Source organism: Megalops cyprinoides, chromosome 9 (genome assembly GCF_013368585.1).
Source record: "Megalops cyprinoides isolate fMegCyp1 chromosome 9, fMegCyp1.pri, whole genome shotgun sequence".
NCBI classification, from domain to species: Eukaryota; Metazoa; Chordata; class Actinopteri; order Elopiformes; family Megalopidae; genus Megalops; species Megalops cyprinoides.
In genome coordinates this window covers 19,469,261-19,494,707 of record NC_050591.1, presented here as the reverse complement: position 1 = coordinate 19,494,707, position 25,447 = coordinate 19,469,261, and the positions used below count along the sequence as shown (strand labels likewise).

The 25,447-nt window shown below is 45.9% G+C and overlaps 2 protein-coding genes across 3 annotated transcripts in view; both read left to right on the top strand.

The window, feature by feature from the left end:
* Positions 1–16,800, top strand: part of LOC118782666 (F-BAR and double SH3 domains protein 2-like) — a 78,617-nt gene extending 61,817 nt beyond the window's left edge. For both annotated transcript variants that reach the window (XM_036536106.1, XM_036536105.1), the window contains 9 exons: positions 186–290; positions 2,807–2,968; positions 7,885–8,019; positions 8,807–8,890; positions 10,542–10,719; positions 11,732–11,952; positions 12,554–12,728; positions 13,345–13,433; positions 13,879–16,800. In XM_036536106.1, coding sequence (XP_036391999.1) covers positions 186–290; positions 2,807–2,968; positions 7,885–8,019; positions 8,807–8,890; positions 10,542–10,719; positions 11,732–11,952; positions 12,554–12,728; positions 13,345–13,433; positions 13,879–13,962 — 1,233 coding nt within the window. In that variant the 3' untranslated portion in view covers positions 13,963–16,800. The remainder of the gene's footprint in view (positions 1–185; positions 291–2,806; positions 2,969–7,884; positions 8,020–8,806; positions 8,891–10,541; positions 10,720–11,731; positions 11,953–12,553; positions 12,729–13,344; positions 13,434–13,878) is intronic.
* Positions 16,801–17,706: 906 nt separating this feature from the next.
* LOC118783649 (NACHT and WD repeat domain-containing protein 2) lies at positions 17,707–24,889 on the top strand. The gene is made up of 6 exons (XM_036537601.1): positions 17,707–17,773; positions 18,025–18,113; positions 18,841–18,957; positions 19,387–19,575; positions 20,368–20,847; positions 21,164–24,889. Exons 1-6 carry the CDS (start codon positions 17,707–17,709, stop codon positions 24,887–24,889), a joined length of 4,668 nt encoding a protein of 1,555 aa, XP_036393494.1.
* Positions 24,890–25,447: the final 558 nt, after the last annotated feature.

The window sequence follows — 25,447 nt, the reverse complement described above, 5'->3', positions numbered from 1 at the left end:
GTTCTACCACTGTGGGTTCCCGGTCATTGTCAGCATATGAAACAGCAGGGTTCGAACCTGGGCCGTACAGCTTATCCCACACTCAAGTCAAGGGCCTTGCGGACTGAGCCACCAGGGAGCTCCAGCTTATGGTGATGTTTAAGGTGCTCATTTCTTATGTTGTACTTTGGTTCTTTTAACGTTAGACCCTCGAGGAGTGTGAGACGCATGGGGTCCTGCCGTCAGAGCAAAGTCGCAACGACCTGGAGCTGAAGATGGAGGAAGCCAAGGAGAACATCCGAAAAGCAGAGGTAACGCGGGTGTCTGTGTCTGTGTGTCTGTGTGCTTGTGTACCTGTGCATGCGTAGTTGCGCAGGCACACATACATGGTTCTGTTCCGTATGTGCTTGCAAGTGTGTTCACTTGCATGTAGCTCTGAATATGAGTGAGAGTGCATGTATGTGTGAGCATTTGTCTTTGTTGTTTTTATGTGTGTGTGTGTGTGTGTGTGTGTGTGTGTGTGTGTGTGTGTGTGTGTGTGTGTGTGTGTGTGAACATGCGCAAGTGCTGGGTGTGCTTGTTTTTTTAGGTAGACATTGTAACTTCCTCTTTTGGCCAGGGCAGTCTGTGTCCGGCTTCAATGAATACATTAACCTTCTGGAAATGTGTTGTCCCCTGTGTTTTATTCCTCTCAATCGATCTTTTGAGAGCCCAGCCTGCCAGTCTGCTCGTGATCAACATATCTTCTGTCCTCTCTGAAAAAAAGACATCACTTGCTTTCAGAGGAGTCTGGTGCCCCCTGCTGGACATCTGATCTGAAATCTCAAAGTATTAGTGTTAATGATGAGATAATGGTAATGAAAGGAAAATAATACTGTTCATGATAAGGTTGTACAGCCATATCATGTAGTTCTAAAAGCAAAAACATATAACTACTAGTCAATTGAACTGAATGATGTTTTCTCATTTGCTTTGTAGCATTCAATATATAAAACCCATTAGTTTAATAAGCAGTAGTTAATATTTAATTATCTTTTACAACCTAATGGACTCAAAAAAGCCATTAATTTGAAAATGTTAATCTTTTGTAGAGAGTGCAATGTGAAGCAGGATGTAGCTGTAACACGACAGTCCCATAGCCTACAGACAGCCTACTTAACATAAAATATTTAAGAGCTCAGTTTCCTGTTAATTGTCAGTACCACTTAAACCTTTTGTTGTCCCTTTTTTTGGAGACAAAAGAAAACCACTCAAAAGGTTTGCCATGCATAAAGCTCTTTTTGCCAGGTAGTATAACACACCTGAATACAGGCTCCTTTTTGCTCCTTTTTGATACTGTATATCATCCACAGTTAAAGTGGAATGGAATGAATACCTTGATGGAGAGCATTTCAGTTGTGGTTAACAACGTTTTGAGCATATGCACACTGTCAAAGTGTGGGGGCTGTGACCATTCCTGTCCTAGAGGTCTGATAACTAAAGACATGCTGATCTGCCATGGATGTTCTGACCACTGCAGAGGTGCTGAGCCACCATAGACATTCTGAGCACCGCAGACCTGCTGATCCAGGAGAGCGTGGGTGCTGGTGGGACGGATCGACACCACCGCCCTCCCTGTCAGCCGTAGATCTCACTCACTGACGTTCAGGCCTAACACTTTTTTAGCTTCTCTGACACATCCAAAAGCTCGCGTCAGTCAGGGGGTGATGAACAGCCCGCTCGCCAGGAGCACTGCAGGCGAGGAAGGGCCAATTAGCCCCGGTCTTCCACCTCTCACTGTCCGCCTCCTGATTGGTCCCCGAGGGATTACCTCCTGTCCAATCACGTGAGATTCTACTCTGCAGAACTCCTGCCCTTTTCTCTGAGAGACTCAAGGAGACGTGCACATTCCCTCAGAGCATTTTCCTCAGAATGCATTTGAAGACGGCATACAGCGTAAGCCTTCTTTTATGGGTTTATTTACAGCATAGGGTATTGGGAATTTCTTGAGGCTGACCTCATCATGTCAAAACTTCATAAGACTTTATTAGATAAGACTACAAAATGTCATTAGTAGAATGGCAGTGGGGATATTAAAATTTTAAACGATCTCATATCGAAATGACAGCCTGCCAGATAAACGTGCCCAGCTGCAAACAGCCGCTCTTATTAATCACCAGGAATGAACAGGTTTTATTATTAGTTTGAGGTCAAATGAAACTGGACTCTGGCTGGATGAGAGGAAAAGGTCGCGATTACCGCGCGTGAAGCCTAAAAATAACGGCAGGTCGTTTCTTCCACGGTCATCCAAAGAACCCGACCCAAGCCTGTTTGTGTGTGACTGAATCCCCACCCGTCAGTAGACGTTTGACCAGCTGGGCGCTCATCCTTTTACCATCTTTACTCCTCTCCCAGTTAACAGTGCTTTGTCCATTACTGTGGGTGCAGTACCTGTCTGACTGTGTGATGTCTGACGGTCAGATGTTGGAGTTGTTGGTTTTGTGGTGAATTCTCTGTCTATGACTGGTTTGGATGTTGGAGTGTGTGTTGTTGGTTTCGTGGTTTGTCCTGTCTCTGTGATTCTGATGCTGGAGTGTGTGTTGTTGGTTTCGTGGTGTGTCCTGTCTCTGTGATTCTGATGCTGGAGTGTGTGTTGTTGGTTTCGTGGTGTGTCCTGTCTCTGTGATTCTGATGTACGCGTGTGTGTAGCTGGTTTCGTGGTGTGTCCTGTCTCTGTGATTCTGATGTACGCGTGTGTGTAGTTGGTTTCGTGGTGTTCTGTAATAGTGCAGGATAGGCTCTGTGCAGTGAGTTCTGACTTTGCATGGTGGTGCCCTGAACATTGCAGACGGTGAAGCTGAAGGCAGAAGCGAGGCTGGACCTGCTCAGACAGGTGGGCGTGTCCGTGGACACCTGGCTGAAGAGCGCCATGAATCAGGTGATGGAGGAGCTGGAGAATGAGCGCTGGGCAACCCTCCCCTCCCTGACCACCCACGATCCTTCACTGTCGGTGAGCACCTTCACCCCTGTGCACCACACTGCCTGCCCACCCACCCTTCCTTCCCTCATTCCAACTCTCAGTGTGTATCTTCACCATGGTATTCTTCAAAGTCTGTCCCAGCTGATGTCCCACAATCCCTTACTCTCTATAGGCATTGCTAGATCTATTCCAAATAATTCCCTCGCTCATTTCTCCTTCCTTTCGTCCTGCTCTCCTCACAAACGCTGATATCTGATAGGTGAGTAAGGATGCAGGGACCAGCTTCTGATTTGCACAGTTGCAGCGTACTGATCATAGATCATTGTTGATGAGGAGAGGATGAAAGGAAGCAGTTTGGAAATTACTGCTGCACGCAGCTGTGCAGCACACCCACGCTGAGTACCCATGAGTCTTCACTGTAGATGAACTCAATCACTCTGTGTCCCTGTCCGCCACACAACTTCAGCTTTCTAATTACCCACAGTCCCGCAAGCTTGTTTATCCATCACACATATACATAACTGTACTCATCACCTCGCATTTAGCAGTTTTAATACTTTCTGGGCCAGTGCCCTCATCTGTTGGCGCTCTGAAAGCTGTTCCACACTTAGAAAAGCCTGTAGCCTTTGCCAAGGAAAACACTGTTATCAATGCGACCTGTGACCCCTCCCCCTTCAGCTCCCGTAAAGGAGCGTGTCTGCGGCTCTGCATCGTGCCACGGAACCTGCGGGAGAGCACCTTTCAGAGCGGACGTGCCACATTGTTGCGTTTCCCAACACAAACACCACCCACCCTGTTCACGTCATTGCAAAAACAGCCAGCTCATTTTCCTTTCTGATGCTGTCATCGTTATTGTGTATAAAACAAAACAGCCGATACACACACACACACACCCCCCACCTCCAGCCTCCAGATGGCTACAGGAGAAATGCTGACCTCTCATGCCTGCGGCGAGGCGGGCAGCAGTTGGGATTACCAGCGCAGGGCCGAAGCCGCCTCCCGGGGCCGGCCCGTGTACAGGAAAGCGGGCCGTGTCCTTGAGGCCGGCACCGAGAGACGCGCGGCGCTGACAGTGAGGCTAACCTTCAGCTGTTGGCGGGCGGAGCGGAGCAGGGGGGAGCTCTCAACAGGGGGTCGTTTAATCCCACGTTTCTCAGGCTGAGGTGACGCGCCGGCCTGCGCGGCACCTGGGGGACGCTCCCGCTCGGTGTGAATAAAGCGGGAGCGTTTGTCTCCGTTCCCGCGCCTCGCCGGGGTGATTCATTGCGCTGGGCGGCCCGGGGAGGGGGAGTGGAGCGCTGCTGTAATTAAATGTGAGAGTATTTGTCTCGCGTTGACACCAAGGTAAACGAGCTTGTCTTTAAATGAAGTGGTTCAGCAGGCCCGGCCACCACAGGGGAATCGGGGGGGGCTGGAGTGGAACATCTTTGTCGACGTCTTCATCATCGTCGTCATAATCACTCCTGTTCTGTGAGCTGTGGGGAATTTCACATCTTTTTTTTGAGTAGCATTAATTTGTCTTGAAACGTCATTATCTCAATAAATACACTGCAGACCCAAACTGCCCCATATCAGTTTTGAGTTTCCAGGGGCTATGTGATTGTGCAGTCAGTTGGACAATAATCTCTGTGCTGTCTTACAGATGTAATTTCCTCTTTCCCTCAGACTGAATTCTGAAAGTGTAATTATGCACATTCAAAACTGACAGGTTAGATTCATTAACAAAATGGATTATTATTACATTCTCTTCTTTCATATCCGGTCTCACAAAGGACGTACGAGGTAATGGGAAGCCCTCCCACCGTCTCCTTTAACAGGACTGACCATATATACCGTTTTCTGTTATTTAGACAATCAGAAACGAAAGTAAAGGCTGGAGGTCTCTCTGGATAAGAGCATCTGCTACATGAATGTAATGTAATGAAACTACTAGTCCTTCTGTAGCTTTAAAGGTTTATTTCCATGTATTTTCCAGCCATGAATGAGTACCAGTTTAACAAGGGCATCTCCTCCGCTGTTCAGAAATTTCCTGGTTTTCTCTTCTGCTCTCAACAAGTTTCCATCATAGCTTGAGTCTGGCGGCTCTTTCTGCATTGCACCCTGTCATCCTTTTATTATTACTGTTATTACTATACTGTGGAATAGCAGTATAGGGAGTGTGGTTTGTACCATCTAACAATCAGTAAATATTGAGCCAAGTAGTTTGACAGCACACAGTATAAAACGTGTGCAAGACCAGTTATCCCAGATAAATGAATGAATCACATATGCAGTGCAAGTGGGGTCTTCCTATTCTGCCCAAAACAGGAGTAGGGTACCTCCATGCAGCTGCTTACAGGGTTGTGACTTGAGCTTGACAAGAGAAGCGAAGTCCACCCCCACGTTCGTCAACATCCATCATGTCTTTAATAAGGCCTGAGTTACAGCTGAGATGTGTGCACAGTTTTTCTCTTCTTGTGCTCTCATTTACCACTGTAGTTTGCATACGTTGGCCTTCAGTCAATCAATCATTTAATCACACAGCCGATCGTGTAATCACTATATCAGTTTATCCTAAATCAGTCAATCACATGTAGTTAATTTAGCACCCTTGACAAATGGGAATTGTTATGGTTGTTGGGGAGTGTTACGGTCATGAAATTCATTGGAACTGGAATCTTGCCCTCTGAGAGTTTGACAGAAACAGATGTCAATGAAAGATAATGTCAGGAAGGAAAAACATTTCCTTTCAAGAAATCAACGAACTACTGTCTCAGTACAAAGGGAACAAGGAAGAAAGAGCAACAGTCCTAATGTGAGCTGTTAGTCTCCACTGTGCACAAGATCTGTAGCTTCTCTGGCTGTCACTTAATGCCTAGAGGGTGTATAATGGAGACTCCTTTACACTGGAATAGGACTTGTTGGGAGATGCACAGAACATGCACCCAACATCAAATTTGCTGATTTACCAACATTGTCATAACTTGGGAAAACTCCAACCCATTGTGCTCTATCTGCAGGACTGAGTCCATTCCTTTAAAAAGCCCAGCTCCAGGTTGGCCATTTGGAGAGGAAGTATGTCACAGCAAATCCAACAGAACATGTTATGGGAATGATCATTACTTCAGTTAGAGTGAATGGCTACATGGTAAAAGGAGTGGCCTCTCACAGGCACTCACCCCTGACTGCGTAGATACAATGTGAATACAGACGTTAGACTTTTGTCTCATCGATGAGTGGAATTGGTCAGGAAGTAACAACATCAAATACAGTTCAAAGGCATTTCTTCCTTGAAATGGTGTGACAAGTCAAACTGAAACTGCAGAAATTTTCAAAATAGTTTGGGCTCATACAGCACCAAAAATATCAGTATAAAATGTTGACCAAGATGGCCATAAGTCATTTGCACTTATAAACATTTATTCAGTGACCCCTGAATCCGTACTGTTCCACTTATGAATCGAAATACTCATGTTTGAAACAGTCCTTTAGAACTGACTGTGTAATAATAACCCGACAGTACCATTTTCTTTGTCCACTACTTAGCCTAGTGAGCCGCTGTCCTTGTTTTCAATGAAAGCATATTCATACTTTGTTAAAATGATGGTACCTTGGAGTGCAAATAGCAGTTGCACATTTTACTTTTATTCTCAAAATAATGAACACTCTCTCAGACTTATGAAGGTTTTGTGGAGAGGCTCTTCCTCCAATATGGCTGCATGCCGAGACGTCTGTGACTGGTGAAAGTGAGGCAAACTTACTCCAGTCATAAGGCTCAGCAGCTCCGCCCCTGATTCCCTGCAGGAGCCTGGAGAGATCGTGTTATACAGACCCTCACACTTACCATTCTGCTCACATCACACTGCAGCGCACTGCTGGAAGAAGAGGGGCAGAGAGAGTTAGAGAGAGAGAGAAAGAGAAGCAGAGAGGCATTGGACGGCCTAGGGAGAGCTTTTCCTGCAGGAGTCCCACTCAGCCCGTTTTACGTCAGTGTTCTTCTCCAGTTATCGCATTTCAGGATACTGGAGTCGATGTCTAATTACCCGCTACGCTACCCGCAGCGCTTTCCCCTAAAATAGATTGTGATCTGAGGGGATAAGAAGTCAAACTTTATCCGTGTCAGATAAGGGTAAACGCAGAGGCTGGGGAACTCAAAGCAGTTTTAGCGGTAGTTAATGATGCAAATGCCCGTCTTTAGAGGCAGAGAGAGGAACGAGAGCGGGAAGAAATAGAGCTGTTTATTTTAATATCTCAGTAATGTTCACATGGTGCACGTCTCTGTACTCACTACTCATTTATTCCGAGTGAGAGCACACACATTCGCGCAAGCTTACACAAACTCACAGGCACACATGGCTTTGCAACAGACTACACTTGTCAAGGTCATTTCAGTTAAAGTGGGCCTGCTACTGGCCTATGTTATGACAGTGCTGTTGTAAGGCGTTATGAACCGGTGTGTTAAGAACCAAATGATCTGCCCTACATTTCAGATGACGCCAATTACACCCCGAACAACAGGATTCTGTGTCTTTTCGTAAAAAAGATTTTAGTTTACTGTGTCAGCTCTGAGCTCAACTCCCCCTGCCCCTCCTTCCAGAGCGGCTCTTTTGTTTTATTTTTTGTTTGTAGCCTGCCCCCCTCCCCTCATCCTGTCTTTGCTAGCGTCGTGGCATTGTTACGTCCAGGTCAGGTTGCAGTCACCTGTCCCTGGGGGGAAGGCCCTGGCTCCAGGTGGCACACCTGATCCACGAGCCCCAATGAGCTTCCCACAGGTGGCACATGGAGGGCGGAGCCTAATCCCCCTTACAGCAAGATCAGGTGGCCAAAAGCCACACCTTTCCTTCCTGTCTGCCCAGGCAGTAGCGCTCAAATCTTGACCGTGAGTCTGTGATCTGTCCTCTGGAAAGCACTCCGCTCGAGCCCCGACTGGCGCGAGCCCTGACAGCGTCTGGATTTTGTGTTTGCAGGCCACAGCTGACTTCGAGAGGGAGGAAGGCGAGGAGTTTGAGGACAACATGGAGGTGTTTGACGACAGTAGCTCCAGTCCTTCTGGCACTCTGCGCAACTACCCACTCACCTGCAAGGTGCTCTACTCCTACAAGGTAATGTGAAACACTCACACACTCACCTGCAAGGTGCTCTACTCCTACAAACTAATGTTAAACACTCAGACACACACCTGCAAGTTGCTCCACTCCTACAAGGTAATGTTAAACACTCTCTTACACCTGCGAGGTGCTCTTCATAGAGACCTACAAATTTCCCCACTTGAGTCCACACAAGAGCGTTCACTCTCACACTCACACAGATGCACTCACCTGCATGGGGCTCTGCTCCTAGGTAACGAAAGAGACACTTGCGCAACACTTAACTGCAAATTTCCCTACTCAGAACCATACAAGGGCATGCACACACATGTCCAGATACAAATAACTATACATACAAACGCACCAGCAGCGTTCTGCACCCCTGTAGGGATTAGCCCAACTGCTCACAGACATGCACACACAAACTGCTGAGAGTGTTTGCCAACTAACTTCTCTGCTCCTTCAAGGTAAGGCAAAGGTCAGCCGTGTTTAGTGAAAACAAACATACAGCTGAGGCAGGGGAGAAGCTCTGTAGAGATCTGCCGCTTGCGGTCGCAGCACTTTCCCGACAGTCAGTCAGCTGCAAACAAGCCCTGAGCGTGACATTCACTGTGACTCTGTGCTGACTCAAACCTCACTGTCACTAGTCACATACACATGCTGAGTCTCGTCAGACCTGTACGTCAAACGCAACCGTCCAGAGCTGTGAAGCACCTAGCAGCCGTACTGGGCACACAGGCTTTGCTGCAGAAGCATTCTCTGAGGACAGGATGTCATTGTGTCATTGTCAATCTCCTCTCAGGCGTCCCAGCCGGATGAGCTGACCATCGAGGAGCAGGAGGTGCTGGAGGTGATTGAGGACGGGGACATGGAGGACTGGGTGAAGGTACGAGAAGCACCACCGGCCATTGCACCCTTTTCCAAGGGGATAAAGAGAGCCTCTACACTGTTCATGGCTCATATGTCATATAAGGGTGTCGGCCTGCTGTGTGCCTGGGTGCGTCTGGCCAAAACACTTTCCTCTGGTGTCAGTTTTCAAGTACCTGTTGACTTTTTTTTCCCCCCAAAGAAATAACACAAGTTTCACTCCCAGGCCTCACTCCTGAGGAGGTAAAGGACACTAAAGGGGTTCACATGAACTCTGAGTTTGTGCTGCACAGCAGTGAGTCATATAGGTTAGAGAACAACTTACCAGTGGTTCTCAGGGTTGAATCCTGAATTACTCTTTTCATACCCTTGAAAAAGATAATTGACCTAAATTGCTTCAGCAAGTGTTGAGCTATATGAGCGTTTCACTAAAAAAATTATGATGTACCTTCCGTAAGGTCATCTGCTGAGCAAGTAAATTATGATAACAGTATAGCTGAAAATAATGAATTGTCTTAGTTTGTGCCTGTGCAGTGTGCTTTATTGTGTGTGTCACTGTCAACTGCCCGGGGACTGCAGGAGAAAATGAGCCGCTAGCTCATTCTGGTGCAATGCATCAGCTGTGCTGCCATTCATGTTACAAACAGTACGATGGGGAACCAGCTGGAGAGAGAGCCCAGTATAAAGAAATATGGGTTAGAGATGAATGGTAGACACATAAATAGAAGGACGGAAATAGAAGTTGGGTGTGTATATGGACGGATGGATGGATGAATGAAAAGAAGTAAAGTAGACCTGTTGGTCTGTGGACCAGAGGGCTTCATATTTAGCTCTGGTGTCTCCTGTATGGTGTTTGTATGTGGTGTCTGCTCATAGTGTCCCCTATATGGTGTCTTGTGCCGTTTGTACCTGGTGTCATCTGCGTGGTGTCTGTATGTGCCGTCTGCAGATGGTGACTGGCTTCTGTGTATGCAGTGCAAAGATGAGGTGTTACAGTCAGGTGCCCGTCTCTGTCCCAGCTGTGCTTTGATACCTTACATGACACGACTGGGTCCCCCTCCTGTTCCAAACCACACAAGTCTTTGATGTTCCTGTTGAATGAAGTCCCCCGCCCCCCCCCCCCAGGGCCGGGGGGGGGGTAGTCGGAGCCAGATCTGTGCTCTGTTTGAGAGGCATTTCCTTTGAGCCAGGTGATGCATCGAGGATTCACATACTTTTGGCAACAGTGCTTCAGAATCTGTTTTCTAAGCAAAACATTGTATTCTACTACCTTTGGTCATCAGTCCCAGGATGCAGATAGGTTTCATGTTTCATCAAGTATAAACAAACTGTTTTGGATCAAACTGTTAAAAGCACATACACATGGTCCTGATTCAAACTGATCTTTAACACTACACCGACATCATGCTCGTCACTGATGGACAGCATTGGTGGAGTACTAAAGCCGGTCAACACTTCATCATCACCACCATCAGCCTGGCTTGGCAAAATGTTTGTTTTGGTGGGGTTCAGTCCCAGCTGCGATGCGGTTCCTGTACGGTGAGGATAGGTGTGTTTGCTCTGTAGTTAGGACGGATTTCCTCCCCGAAATGCCATGTAGTGACTGTAGTGAGGATGCGTTTATAGCCCCAGCTGAAATGTTGTTACGGTGCTGCGACTGTGTGTTTCAGGCGAGGAACAAGGCGGGGCACGTGGGATACGTGCCAGAGAAGTACCTGCAGTTCCCCACCTCCAACAGCCTCCTGAGCATGCTGCAGTCCCTGGCCGCCCTGGACGCTCGATCCCACACCTCCAGCAACTCCACCGAGCCTGAGCTGGCCTCAGGCAGCATGAACGGGGACGCTAGCTGTGAGTAACATGCACACGCACACTCACACACACACACCCACTCACTCGCGCACACACACACACACACACACACACACACGTACACACCAATACACGCATATACTGTACATGGGATGGCGTACCCTTTATGTGGAAATACACAGATGTATAAGAACACTCACATGGGAATTCTTATGGTCCTGCCACGGAAAAGTATCCAAATAAAAATTCATTTAGATGGGATGCACAAAGACACATGCTCAGCTCAATGTTAATTTACCTTCATCATACTGTGATGATAACACATACATTCTCCATATGGGAGAGCCCTGGAGCAGCACAGGACTACTGGTCCTTATGCTGAAAGAAAATTTTGGCAGCCTTTTTAATTTAATGAAAAGGATTTCTACAATGATGGCCACGGCTGCCATCTAGTGTATTGCAAAGGTAATGCAGAATGTTATGGCATTCATTTTGAATGGAAATGTTGTATTAGCTATGCTTGTGTTATGATTTCGCTGTACTGTCCATTTTAGATATTTGTTTGGGTGGGTCATTGTGCTGCCTAAATCCAGTCACTCTGCTGTGTTTGTAAGACAGTGGCTCCACTGCTGTCAATGGCCTTCACGTCTTATGATGTCATTATTTTCCATCTGTCCTTCCACCTGCTTTCCAATGACATAAGCTCCAGCTCCACAAACCAAAGCTGGGGAAAAAAACAAGGAATCTGACCATTTAAATATTGTTTGAAAGCTTCATAACCCGGTCAAAAATTAAAGCACAGCGTGTGTTGATTTTCTCAGATGTCATTTCCTCTCAGTTCTGAGAGTCTTGTTTTTAGTCTCTTTTTTTTTTAGTCTCGTTTTCATTGAATAGGGCGGAACTTCAAAGATTTCGAAGGCTTAGCGGATGAGGGGGCTATGATTGGGATGTGAGCCAGTGGGGCTAAATCCTCGTCTCCCTCGAACCCTCTCTTTCAAACTGATTATCCCCTCTCTGAGAGTGTGGCGCGCTGTCTGTCTCCCTGCCACAGTGAGCTTCGTGAAGGCCATGTACGACTACGAGGGCCAGACGGACGACGAGCTCTCCTTCCCCGAGGGGGCCATAATCCGCCTCCTCAACAAGGACAACCAGGAGGACGACGGCTTCTGGGAGGGCGAGTTCAACGGCCGCGTGGGCGTCTTCCCGTCGGTGCTGGTGGAGGACCTGATGGGCTCGGAGAACGGAGATGCGCTGTGGGGCCCTGATGCACAGGTACCGCACGCGTGTGCAAAGGAACAGGAAAGCACACACGCACAGAAACACACACACACTCACTCTCAGTGAGATGACACACCGACACATCACGTATACACATACAGGAGAAACACAGACACTTACAAACAGTGACACACACAGAAACAAAAAAAGCAAACACACGCATACTTATCTCACAGGTGAACACACATAGATTTACATACCCATACAGACTCACACACACAGAACCACACCTTTTCCTCATTAATACAAATTTACACGCACACACACACACTCTTGTTCTCGAAGACCCAACACGCACGTTCTCGAAATGCTAGACAGCACATTTCCTCTGCTGTCAGTGCTGTCTGTGTTGTGCAGGCTGGGTGTGCAGAAACAGTCTCTGGTGCTGTCTGATTAAAGCGGGAGGAGCCGTATCCTTCCTGCAATTAAACTGTTTACAGGACCCTATCTCAGAGCCACAGTAAGCAGGGAGGGTTTCCCTGGTTATTGCCCACAGGTCTGTGAGAGAACCAGCGCACGCACGTAAGCGCTCTGAGTGGTTCTGCGCGAGGGCGTGCACTGAGGGGCCTCTTGTGTTTCCCACTTTCCCCTGCAGGTGTCTCCCTCCCAGCAGCTGCACTCCTCCCTGCCCCCGCTGCCCCTGTACGACCAGCCGCCGTGCAGCCCTTACACCAGCCCGGACAGCGGCACTGCCCCGCCCTTCCCCCGCTCGCCCTCCGTCAACGGCGACCACAAGCTGACGCCCGCGCCACACAAGGGCCCCGCCCACAGTAAGGCCCAGCCCGGTGGTGCATGTGGTGTTCAGCGCAGGAACACTGGGTGAAACTGCAGCCAGCATTAGTGCTGTATGGCATTCCAGTCCTGGGGCTTTCGCTCGTATCTTACGTCCAACTAAGAGGACGAATCCACCTCATGAAAAAACTGAGCCGTTTTAGTGAGGAGATTAGAGCAGGCCGGAGTGCCAACCTGAAAAACGTGTTAAGAACAGCAGACGTGTACTTGTGAAATGTGAGTCAGCGTTAATTGGTGTCATCAGCAACTGAAGTCAGATGTGAGATGTGCTGCTTTTGTCTGGAGAGTGAAGGTGTCTGAGACTCTCTGTCTCTATCACTGCCTCATTTTCAAATCCAACTGTGCTTTATTGGCAGGTCCATTTATGTATTTTTCCTGAATGTACACTCCTGTCAAAGCAGGGTTAAGAAAACATGTATATGTAAATAAGTCAGTGAATACAGCCATAAAACTGGACCCACCCCAATGAACTGACCCACCCATAGAGATATTAGGAATATTGCTTTGGGGTGTCTTTCTCTCTCTCTGGTTCTCTCTCTGGCTCTCTTGTCATTCTCCCTGTTTCCCTCACAGTCTCCCTCTTTTCACTCACAGATCACAGCAGCAGTTTGGGTTCTGACCCCCCGGGCTTCTCCCAGCCCCCGAGGTTCACCCCCGATGGCGGACCAGGGAAGCTGCGACCTGTAAGCACCACTCTTTAACATCTGTCTGAACCATCAGTGAGATTGGCCCCGCCCTCCGCCAGTGTGTCCAGCACCGATACACCACCTTGGCAATGGAATTGCATAACTGTCACTCTCCATTCATGTGTCGATCCCACAAGTTCCACACCTCGTTAGTGTGTGAAGCCCATAAATCCTTCCCCGCAGTTAGTGTGTAGATCACTCAAGTCCCACCCCTTGCTGGTGCATAGATCCCACAGATCTCATTCCCATTTCTTAAAAAGCCATTATATAAGCCTGAGACTGTCATGCAGTCACCTGGTCACAAATGCAATGATCAGTAAAGGATTGTGGCTATGGACTCTAGATGATTGACTGACTACAGCTTTCTGTGTTCATTCATGTTTTCGTGCCTGTTTTTGAGGCTTGTATCTGCTCCCCCACCCCCACCCCCACCCTCTTCCAGGTGCGTGCAGCGCCCCCTCCCCCAAAACAGCACCCCCGCAGGCAGGTGGAGAAGACGGAGGAGGTGGAGATCACTTTGGTGTAAGAGCGCCGCCCTGGTGGCTCACTGACTGAACTGGACCTGGCCCCCGGCCCCTCACTCCCTCACTGCAAAGGAGACGGGGAGCGCAAGCAGGAGAGGGGAAAGTCTTGCACCACTGGAAACCCCCCCCCCCCCCAAAGCTGCCCCCTTTTAGCAGCATGGGGAGGTGCGGGAAAAAGGTGCACCCCCTCCTCCTCACCTCCAGAGCGGAGCGAAGGAAGGAAACACAACCTCCTCAGAGCCACAAACGCCTGGTGCCTTTCTTGCACATCTTTTTTTCCAGTGGACGTGTGAGGTGTGAGAGTTGAGACTTGAGGAGGGGAGGCGGGGGGGGGGGGATTTCTCTGGGGTAACCCAGGCCCAGCTACATGTAATCATATCATACGTATTTAATGTGCATTAGTACAGTACATTACTGTTGTCATAGGAATGTTCAAAATACGCGCAACATTTCGTCATATAGCATTACCAAGTCAATACTGTGTTTGATATGGAGTAGATGGTATTGATACCTCTAGGCGAAAGGGAAATGTATAAGAGGCACAGAGAGAGTGAGGAGGCTGGTTCCTCCTGCAGACTCCGCCAAACCCCTGCCAGGAAAGAAGCGTCCTTATCTCATAGATAAGGAACATGTGGCAATTTGAAACAATACTAATCACACAAATATAACTCTTTTCAGCTTTTATTATGAAGACAAGGATCTGTATTACTAATATTTAGTCCTCAAAGAAAAAAAAGAAAGCAATACAGATTAGACGATATACGTTTCTGAAAGTGTGATCAGCAAACGTCAGGTTAATCTTTCGTGTAGCCCTGCGGTATTCCTCTCACTTACTGTATCATTGCCTGACTTTATCGTTTATATATGCGAATCAATATCTGAACATTAGTTGAAGTGCATTATTTTACATGAAGCTCTATCGTGTAACACTGTTGAAGACTGAATGGGATGTTTTGTGATTCAACAAAAAGTATTTAATGAATCGGAACATCAAGGCACACTCATAGATTATCTTCTGACTGGAATAAAGTGAAACAGAAATTCTCAGAGGGGAGGGTCTGGTCTCTTCGGGTGTGTTTCATCATGGTTGTGAATATGAAAGAGCAGATAAAAAAAAAATGTCCTCCTTTTTGTGTTGGTCCTTTTTCCTCTTGCGAGGGGCAGCCGATTCCCTTATATTTTGTATTAGAACACTTTCTTTTAAGTGATTTTATTTCATCACCGTTTTCTTTTCACGCCTTGCTGAAGCTCTCTGCCTCAGTACATTCTGAAAAACAGGCATTCCTCACAGGTTATTGTGACATATCACCTCATTTCATTTGATTGGCAGGACACTGAGATGCATTAAACAGACATGAACAACCTCTGTCACTGGAGATTTGGAAATGTTACAAAACAATTTCTAGGACTCCACTCTTCTAGTGTTGTACAGTGTGGCAAGGAGCAGTAGAGTCTGCATCACTGGAGAGTCTCATTACAACAAGCTTCCCCTGCATTGTGTGAGAACCCTAAAATCATTTCAAGTTCCTCTTTTCAAGCTAGACAGGTATGCACATGCTTCAGTAATCCCCTACCTACATGTTCTTAAAGAATCAAGGCTTCATTGATTGGTTGGCACTTTGGGATAGGATTAAATAATAAAACGGACTGGTCCCTTGAATTTAAGAAGAGGCATCCAGCACAAATTCAGTTCACTGCCAGTTACAGATATTCTGTATCTATAGAGAATACATGATGGAGGAGGAACTCTTTGATGCCTAGAACAAACATTTCTCTCTTATTGAACAAAGTTTTCATAAATTATTTAACAATGTTTAAATGACATACTGTCGTGTTAATGGGCTTGACTAGTGTTCCAGAATGATAAATTGAGACAGCACTCTGCAGGTGTGTGTGTGTGTCTGTGTCTGTGTCTATGTGTTTGTATGAAAGAGAGACTATATCTGAATACTGTAAACAAAAAATTATGACATAACTTTTAAGCAAGTGGAGCACCATAATGTTGGTCCTTCTGCATTGTAAACAGATTAATCAAAATTATTATCAATTATTATCAAAACCCATCAAATTGCAAGACATACCAGCACTTTTTGTTTTTTGGTTTGATTTGCACCCTCCAGTATTGCCCTTGTATGGCTGCCCCTCGCTGGCACTTTGCTTCTGTAACCCATGTAATTGTGAGTTTTTTGTGTTTCTTCCACATTAGTGTACCTTTCGTGGTTTTGCAGACCAGATCTGCTTTCAATATTACTCCTGAATATGAACAGAAGATGGTTTTGGAAGGCGAGATGCTTTTGTGTGATATTATCAAAAAATAGCTGTTTGTTCAAAAGGAGAGAAAAAAAAATGTCAGTGAGAGAATGTTGATTTCAACGTGAAATAAATCAGTAAAGATTTTGAAAGTAGTTGATCAGAGGGGAAGATATATGAATATCTATGCTCTGTCTGTCTGTTCTCTTGCTCTCTCTTCTTGTTGATCTCGTTGAGATCTTTTGAATGTTATCAAACTTGTTTTGAAGTTTATGGTTTACAGCAATCCCGTCATTTCAGCTGTTCTCACCCCAAAAACACATTTTCCCGGTAGTCTCTCTGGTCAGTTGCTACTCTTCCCTCAAAACTACAGCCACACTTGCCTATTGATTTATTTAGTGTTTTACATTTTTTTTTTTGATTTGAAGATGTTTTAAGAGCTGCTACAAGATCCAGTACAGCAACAGGCCTTCCCTTCAGACTGTTGCCGCGGTGACAATGTCAGAGAGCAGTGGTGCAAAATTCTTTCTGCATTTTATTGGCTGTAAAAAAGTTTGTATTTATTGTGTACAAATGTTAAATAAAAAAACAACGGAAAGCTGGTTTTCTACCTTATTTGCCTCCTCATGTACGCACACACATATGGCAAACATCAGCTGAAGAACTGATGGAAATTTTATGTCATGGTTGGGTAGCTGAGCTTGTGAGTAGAAGATTGCAAGTTCAAATCCTCCAATTGACATTGGATAATATATCTGCTTTATAACATGCCCCAGACAAGGGCAAATAATGTTATGAATATTTTACTGGGTTTGTTTCAGGAACTGCATTCTCTCAGAAACCTCTTTTATTCTCATTCACATTCCTCCTCTGCACTATTAATGTAAATGGAGTCACTCTGCCCCCACATGGATTATAACTTACATTACATTTGTATGATAAATCATATTCTAATTATTGATTATTTATTGTCTTTTTACTATTATTTTAACATTGTTATAATGCATATCGTGATTATTCTTGGTCTCTGCTGTGAAATAATTTCACATTATTTCAAGAATCCTAAGTATTTATTCACAAAACTCTTTAATTATTTAACATTTTAAAGAATCAACCCAGAAACCTGAATAAATGTATAGTTTTGTAGTATATTTTTTTGTATGTATAGTAATTGGTTCTACTGGATGTGATGACAGACAGGTGTGTGCCTTCATGAGCATTGTCAGCCTGTTTACAGAGAGCCAGCTGCCACTCTGGGGTAAGTGAGGCGAAGCAGCGGGGGGGGGGGGATGTCTGAGTTACAACAGAAACAGCAATAGGGAGTATTTCCTGTCAGGAACCTGGTTTCCGAGGACAAGGGAGTTGGGGGGAGAGGGGAGAAGATGGAATATGCTGGAGCCACAGCGCCTTCTCTCAGCATTTTGCCTTCAACAGTTTGGAAACATAGTTGATGGTCTCATGTTTTTTGTTTTCTGTAAGAGTGTACTTTCGTCTCAATGGAAAACTTCCAAAGAGCCTCAGTCAAGTCTTGCGTCAAAATCTATCTATGCACCAATCCTGAAGGTACGTTTCTAATATTATTTGTTGTGCCAACCATTAAATGTACCGCGTTCGTGTCTGTTTTTCCTATTGTTTCGTTAAGTCTGTTGAAAGTGTAGTCTTTAAAGAACTTTAATGTTTTGGTAGTAAGACCCCACTGCTGCGCCTCTGACCACTGCAGTGTTCAATATTGAAGCGCAATACTGTACATTGCTTGTACTGTTCTGTGAGTACCTCATAATCCCTGGTTGAAAATGAAAGGAATTTGTGTTCAGACTCTGTCGAGGAGAGAAGGGCCCTGAGGGAGGATGTCTTCCCGAGAGTGAGGGAGCACTGCCGTCGTACCCACGGTTTGGAGTTCAGGGTAAGGTTTCTGCTGCAGCGCACTCTCAGCTTCTCAGTGCTTTCCTAGTAGGCTGACAAAATCAGCTTCACAACAGGCCTGTGACCCTTTTTTGTCTCTAAATTTTTAACTTAATCACTTTATATCCTGTATCTATATTTCTCAAAAAATATATATTGATTAAATGTCCTTTCACAACACAGATCTGATGACATGAGGGGCAGAAGAGTGGGTGATTGCTTTTTGAAGAGTGTCATAAATAATGCATTCTTCTCTTGAACATTAATAAATCATACATCTTTTATAATGATTACAATGCAACAGGCTTAAAATGTGTGTTTGACTAGAGGCAATGATGGGTGGGTGTTATATTGTCACACATGGTGATCACCGTCAAAAAGAAAATGAGATGCTTTCTTTGTTGCTTGTTTCTATGACTCCCCTAAGCCAAAGGGTAATGACTGGATGATTGAGGAGGTTATGACTGAAGAGGCTTAGGGAGGAAGAGGAAGTGTTATGATAGTGTTCTCCATAGAGGTAGCATGCATAGATTCACAGTTTCCTATTCTAAATATTTCGAAAGAGCCTGTCTGTCCGTTATGATGTTTTGACTATTTGCATAGCAGGATCTGATATCATAGCACTCCAAACACAAGTGTTCACTCACAATATATGCAACTGTTGTGTTCAATGGTGTTTAATGTTTGTCAATCTAGTCACAGTATATCTATTGTTTTTTCCCCTCCAGGTGATTGACCCATATGAGGGGCTCACACCACAGGAGGTGCTGGACCCCAGAGCACAGCAGGTTACACTGCAGTTGTTGGAGGAATGCAGGAAGAACTCTGCTGGACCTTTCCTTGTGGTGATTCCATTGCAGTGACTGATTATTACCATACTTACTATATTACAAGTCACCCCCAATTAAGTAACTGTCAAAATCATATTAACAAAACATATTAAAACACTAATGAATTTCATTGTTAAATCAGGTGATGTTAACATGCAAAAACGGGTCAGCCAAATATTAATATTTCATGTTGCTATAAAGTATTCTTTGTAGAAATAAAGATTTAAAGATTGTTTTTGACCAAGTGTCTTCTATCAATGAATGCACCTCTACAGGTAAATTGAATATAAACACTGAAGTTTGGCACGTAGACAGTAGAGGTTGACATGTAGACAGAGTGGCATACCTTACATTTTCCCCGATTTAAAACACTTTTTTTCTGGAGCAAATGAGGTAATGCATCTCTCTGTCTGGTCATGTTCTGTGGGTTGGGGGCACTTCCAGGCCCTGGTTGGCGGACAGTATGGCAGAGCATGCTTACCCACAGAGGTGGAGGTCTCGGAGTTCCAGGAAGTGCTGAGAACAGGCCAGCGCATGGGCATCTGTACCCAGGTCCTGGAGCGCTGGTACCAGAGAGACGAGAACATCATACCACCTTCTTTTTGTCTCCTAGGCCACCAGCACCATGATGAGGTGAGCTTTCATCAATTTAAAAAAATTGCTTTAAAGCAGCTTAATCCCAACAGACACCTTCCCCAGACCATTATTAAAAATTCTTAACTTCAAATGTCACTTTTTCCCAGACAGAAGAAAAAGGCAGTAAAACTAATTGGCAAAATGCACACCAGGAAATGAGGATCATATTTCACACTGTTGTGTCAAAATGCATCCAGGAAGGAAGTATACCTCCAGAGCAGGCACAGAAATATTTCTGCTCAGGTAAGGTGAACTGTCTGTGTTACCTGTGCATTTACATGAGTGTTTTTTTCTGTATTTTTACGGAATTATCCAGACAACAATGAGGTTGCCATATGACATCCTTAGCTCCTGCTGTTGTGAAATCATGTTTTGGTTCATAATCTGTCAGGCCTGAATCCTGTCTCAGTCCATGGTCAGAATTTATTTTTGTTTTTCGGCCCAATAAGAATGGCCTGAGCATCTGCTTTTGGAGCTACCATATATTCTGATATTTGAATTTATATTTTGTTCCAAAGCATAACTTAGTTTCTCTGTAAACATCAAGACCGACCTACCCTTATATATTTATCAAGATCAGATGCACCGTTATCTTAAATTTATATATGAGTGTGATATTTAAGAATTTTTATTCTTAGCCTTTCCCAACAGCAGTGTTGAGTACTGCGTGTACTGTTAAATCAACTAAATATGTTGTATGTCTCCCCAGTTCTTGAAAAGGAACTATGCTTTGCATTGGAAAACTCTTCCAGGGAGGACATTGCAAGGTGCCTCTGTTATGTCCACAAGGTCACGCCCGCGGGGAATCAAAGGAAGCCCCACACCAGCCTCAGCATTGACTCCGTGCTGCAGGACTCATCCAATGAACGCCTGAGCCAACTTTGTGACCATTTTCTGCCTAGCTTGGTCACTTCCCATAAGCTCCTGGTGTACACTTCCACTTCAACATATGAGCTACCACAAGGCTACACAGCGGAGATGAGGAGGTGGTACATTGAGGGGCTGTGTCAGCAGCTCCATGCCGACCTGCTGAGCCTTATCGACTCCACTGTCACCGGGAAGCCCGCTCACCTTGACGATGCCCTCTCTCAGGAGCTCGTTCAGCAGACGGACCTGTGCCAGATCTATTCTAGTCTCTACAGGATTGAATGCGCTGAGGTAGAGCATGTCAAAGCTTACCTCCAAGAGAAAGATACAAAATATCCTCTCATCCTTATCGGGGGGCCTTGCACAGGCAAAACTGTGCTTCTTGCTCACTGTGCCCAACAAGTAAGTGAACCTGCTTAGCACTTGCCATACTGGAAAGACACTATTAGATAAATGGATGCAATCACCTTCTTGTCTATGAAAATGGCATTATTCACATTAAATGAGCTCTGATCGGTTAGTCATTTGACTGCTACTGGTTAATTTTTCAAGTGCAATGATAAACTGTTGAACTTCTAGTCGAGCAATTTATTACATGAGTTTTTAACAGCTTCATCCAGCCCAATATTTAAACGTAATTTTCTTTGTAGTGCTCATTTAGGTTTAGTGATTACTACTGCTGTTAATTTTTCATTGGCTTTTTCTTGTTGCTGTGCAGGTGAGGACATGGTTTGATGGCCAAGACCCTGTGGTGGTTATTTATTTTATTAATGATCGCAACAGCACTGTGGAAAAGCTTCTAGAAAGTTTATGTTATCAGCTGGCCAAAAGCTACAACCTACCCCACCACCATTGTCCCTTGCACATCAGCCACCTGAAAGAGGACTTCATAAGACTCCTGGCCACAGTCTCTTCCTCACCACATCCCTTGGTTCTCATCTTAGATGGACTGGACCAGATGCCAGGGGCTGACAGAGCTCAGAGTGTCTGGTGGCTTCCTGTTTCCCTACCTGTTAATGTCAAGCTTCTCATTTCCACAGCACCAAAAAAATCAGGCACGCTCAAAGCCCTCAGAGCTCTGTACCCAAAATCCTCTCTGTTCGTGGAGGTGGGGCCAAAGACGAGTAGGGACTGCAGCAGGATGCTTGTGGACCTCATGGTCTCCTGCGGGAGGAGGATAACCTCGGGTCAGCAGATGTACGTCAACCAGGCCCTGAGGGAGTGCTCCCTCCCACTCTACGTCCAGCTCCTGCACAGACAGTTGTGCACCTGGAGGTCGGAGTCAGATGTCACAGAGAATTCCTTGACCAAAGGGATCCACAACAACATCAGGCAGTTCATGGCCCAGCTTGAGCAGAAACACGGGAAAAAGCTGGTCTCCAAAGCCATGTGCTATCTCACCCTGGCCAAATCAGGCATCACAGAGGCTGAGTTAACTGACATTCTATCCTGTGATGATGATGTGCTTTCTCAGTACCTTCCATTGAGGAAAGCCGTGCCCTACAGGTTTCGAGTTCCAGAGGCCATAGTGGAAAAAATGCTGCAAGACTTAAGGGGATTCCTGACAACACAAAATGTCTGTGGTTTTCAGGTGCTCTTCTGGCCCAGCAGACACTTTCCACTAGTCATCCGTAAGCTCTATCTGTGCTCTGCTGAAGTGGTAAGAGATATACACAGCGCCCTGGCTGACTACTTCAGTGGCCAGTGGTCATACGGCAGGACTAAGCCAGTGCTGAACAGCTGGGACCGTGTCATGCAACCCGAACCAACCAGCACATCGCCAACAAAAATTTATGTGGATAGACAGATTCCTGGCCAGCCGTGGGTCTTTGATTCCTCCTCCTCTGAGCAGGTTGGCTTTAATGTGAGGAAGATTCTGGAACTGCCCTTTCACCTGAAAGCAAGTGGCAGGCTGGAGGAACTGAGCAGGGATGTGATAATGTCACCAGGGTTCCATCAGTCCATGCTGAATGCTGGTCGTCTGGAGGAGCTGGTGTGTGAACTCGAGGAGTCCTCCATGTTCATCTCCAGCCAAGAGCTTGAGCTTCTTGCCAGCATCGTAAGAGATGCATCCTGCTTGCTTCGAGACTCCCCCACATATCTGACAACAGTAATGCAGGCTAAGCTCTTCCCATTCTTGGGTGTTTTGCCGGGGCTGGAAGGCTATGCAAAGCAGATCTACCAGGAGGGTGTGAGAAGCCATGGAGTGAATGTGGTCCGGTCCCCTGTTGCAGAGGTGCCCTCTGCTCACTGGGCATTGCCAGAGTTGACTGCAACCCCTGTCAGGGAGGTGTTGGACACTCAGGGCAACACAGCGGTTATGCTTCTTTTCGATGGCTCTGTCTGGACGTGGAATGAAAATGTCACTGGGGGCTGTAAACCTCTCCATTTGTCAGATTTCAAAATCTCAAGCGTAAAAAGTTGGGGTCATTTCCTCATGCTGTCTACATGTTGCAACAAGACCTTCTTGTACAACCTGAAAACACTCTCATGTGTTTGTGAAATAAATGTTCATAAGTTTGTCCCAAGCTCACCCACAGAGCCAAATGTTGCACTCCCCATCCAAGGTTTTGTCCTCTTTGGGAGCAAAATGATTTTGTGGTACAAAGATGCAAACTACTTGTGGATGTTTGATGTAACAACAGGTGTGAGAATAGCACAGCTACAATGCCACCACACTGTGACTTCTGTGTCAACCTCCATCAATGGACAGTTCATTTTCTGTGGGCAAGACAAAGGTACAGTCTCCATTTTCAACATCCGAAACAAATGTCACCTTGCAACTCGAAGACACAGCGGAGTGTCCATCATGAGCATCCTTCACTGTGAGGACGACGATCTGATGGTGTGTGTGAACAGATTTGGACATGTATTTGTGTGGGACATAGAGACCATAACCGATCCCCAGCTCAGACAAAAATGCTGTAATGCAGAGGATCAAGAAGAGGTCTTAAACACAGAGCATTCACTGGAGAATAACACCCTCCTTGTTTGTAAGAGAAGCCAGATTGCGCTGTGGGACACCCGTGAATGGACATTAGATGATCAGTTCAATGCACCTCAGGGTAGAACATTTATCCAAGCTGTGTTGGCTAAAGATGGTCTTCTTATCATTGCTTGTTTAGAAAACTGTCCATTCTTGCTGGTGTGGAAGAGGACCACTGGCCAGTGTATTTTGAGCTTAGACATTGGACATACCCAAGCCCTCAAAATTCTCAAAATTGGGTCAACCTTGTCAGTTGTGACTACAAACGGTGTTGTCACTAACTGGGACCTGGATCTGATTTGGGGCGCCTCTATGGTCGCAAAAGCCAGAGCGCGAGTGGAAAATTTGGTGGTGGAATCTACAGGGCAGCGCTTCTACACTTCAGATGGAACTGAGCTGGTGTGGAAGTGGGATGCCCTCAGCAGCAGGGCTGAGGGCTGCTTTTTACATGACGGCTGGGTGGAGACCTTTGCCGTCTCCACTGACTGCGAGCGTCTGGTCAGCGCATCCTCAGAAGACATCTATGTCTGGCAGACCACCACGGGGGAAAACCTCCACCGTATTCGCAGCGCTGGCGTGTGTGACTTGCTGATCACCCCCAACTGTAACTTTGCCGTGTCCCTCTGTAAGAGTAACCTTTCTCCCGTGTGGAAGCTGGGGACTGGCCATGTGGTGTGCAATGTTCACCTGTATTTGAGGAATGCTGTCATCTCCCCTGAGAGCACCTTCATCCTGGGCCTATACAACTGCGACCTCCTGGCGGTCAGTCTATGGTCAGGGTGCATCAGCAAGAGGTTCTCCTGCTCAGGACAATCTGAAGTCATTGCCTTCCAGCCTTTACTGGACCATACAGACTACGTGGTCTTAATAACCATCTCTGGGAGCCTGTACACATGGAACGTAACGGAAGAAACAGTGTGCAAGCATGTGCGCTTGCCCAGTGCCCTCTTGATCAAACCAGAGCTATTTCAGGTCTCTATGGATGGGTGTTATGCTGTTTTGTCCACAGCTGGAGCCACCATCAACATCCTGGACACCCTTAATGGGAAACTGTGCTCGCTGCAGGCTGAAGGTCATGTCCTGATGGTCTGCTTGGACATCACCGGATGCTATGTCATCTTCATCTGTGACGTTGACAACCCTGGAGGTTGCACGTGCAGTCTCCATTCTAGGCCAATTCTGAATGCAGTACGCGTTTCAGACGGGAAGAATGTGGGCAGGTTTTACCTGTGTAAGTCCCCCTCTGCTCTGAGCCTTGCTGAAGACCTCTGTGCTTATGTGGGGTTTGAGGATGGGTCTGTGGGGGTCTATGCGATTACAGATGCAACAGAGAGCAGTGTCATGGTTGGGAGATGCCTCCGTTCGATGGGCCGAGGGATGTCCTGTCTCTGTGAGGAACCCCAGCGGTGGTCTCCCCTTGCAAAGCCCAGCATCACATGGATGAATTCTGCCACATAATTCCTATAGAGTCAATAAGAAAGGGGAAACCTAAAAGTATAAATCAACTTACATTAGCGTTATAATGTAAGCAGTAGCTAATGTGTTTATTTTATCATTTTCATTATTGTTTTATAATTGAGTAATTAATATTCAAATCAAGGACTTTCACACTTCTTGTTCACTCCAAGGCAGTGACAGAGGGGACCCTTTCCAGAGCATATCTAAATGACAAATGCAATCTTTTTCTCCCAGATGATTCTGTGGTCACTCCTTCATGTCATTCACAGCCTATTTCTTGTCCATTCATTGGAATGTTAGTTGCTAATGGTCACGTGAAATGGTCACGACAGTGATATGCTCCTGCTTATGCGTTTTATGATATGAATCATGTTTTTTTATTAAATGGTTTACTGAATAAACAATGTTGAATAAACTATGTGTTTTCTTTTTCGGTGTCTTCCAAGATCGTATCAGTCTGACAGATTGTAGTGAATGGTGATATAATTTGTGTATGTTAATAAATAAACATTGCAAATACAACCACAGATTAATACCTCCATACTGTGCAGTTTATAT

Excerpts from the sequence above, each read along its gene's own strand:
- LOC118783649 (XM_036537601.1), top strand. The coding sequence starts at position 17,707 with ATGGAAAACTTCCAAAGAGCCTCAGTCAAGTCTTGCGTCAAAATCTAT. Across the intron at positions 19,576-20,367 it reads GCCACCAGCACCATGATGAG|GTCACGCCCGCGGGGAATCA; the intron begins GTGAGCTTTCAT and ends TATGTCCACAAG. Across the intron at positions 20,848-21,163 it reads TTGCTCACTGTGCCCAACAA|GTGAGGACATGGTTTGATGG; the intron begins GTAAGTGAACCT and ends GTTGCTGTGCAG.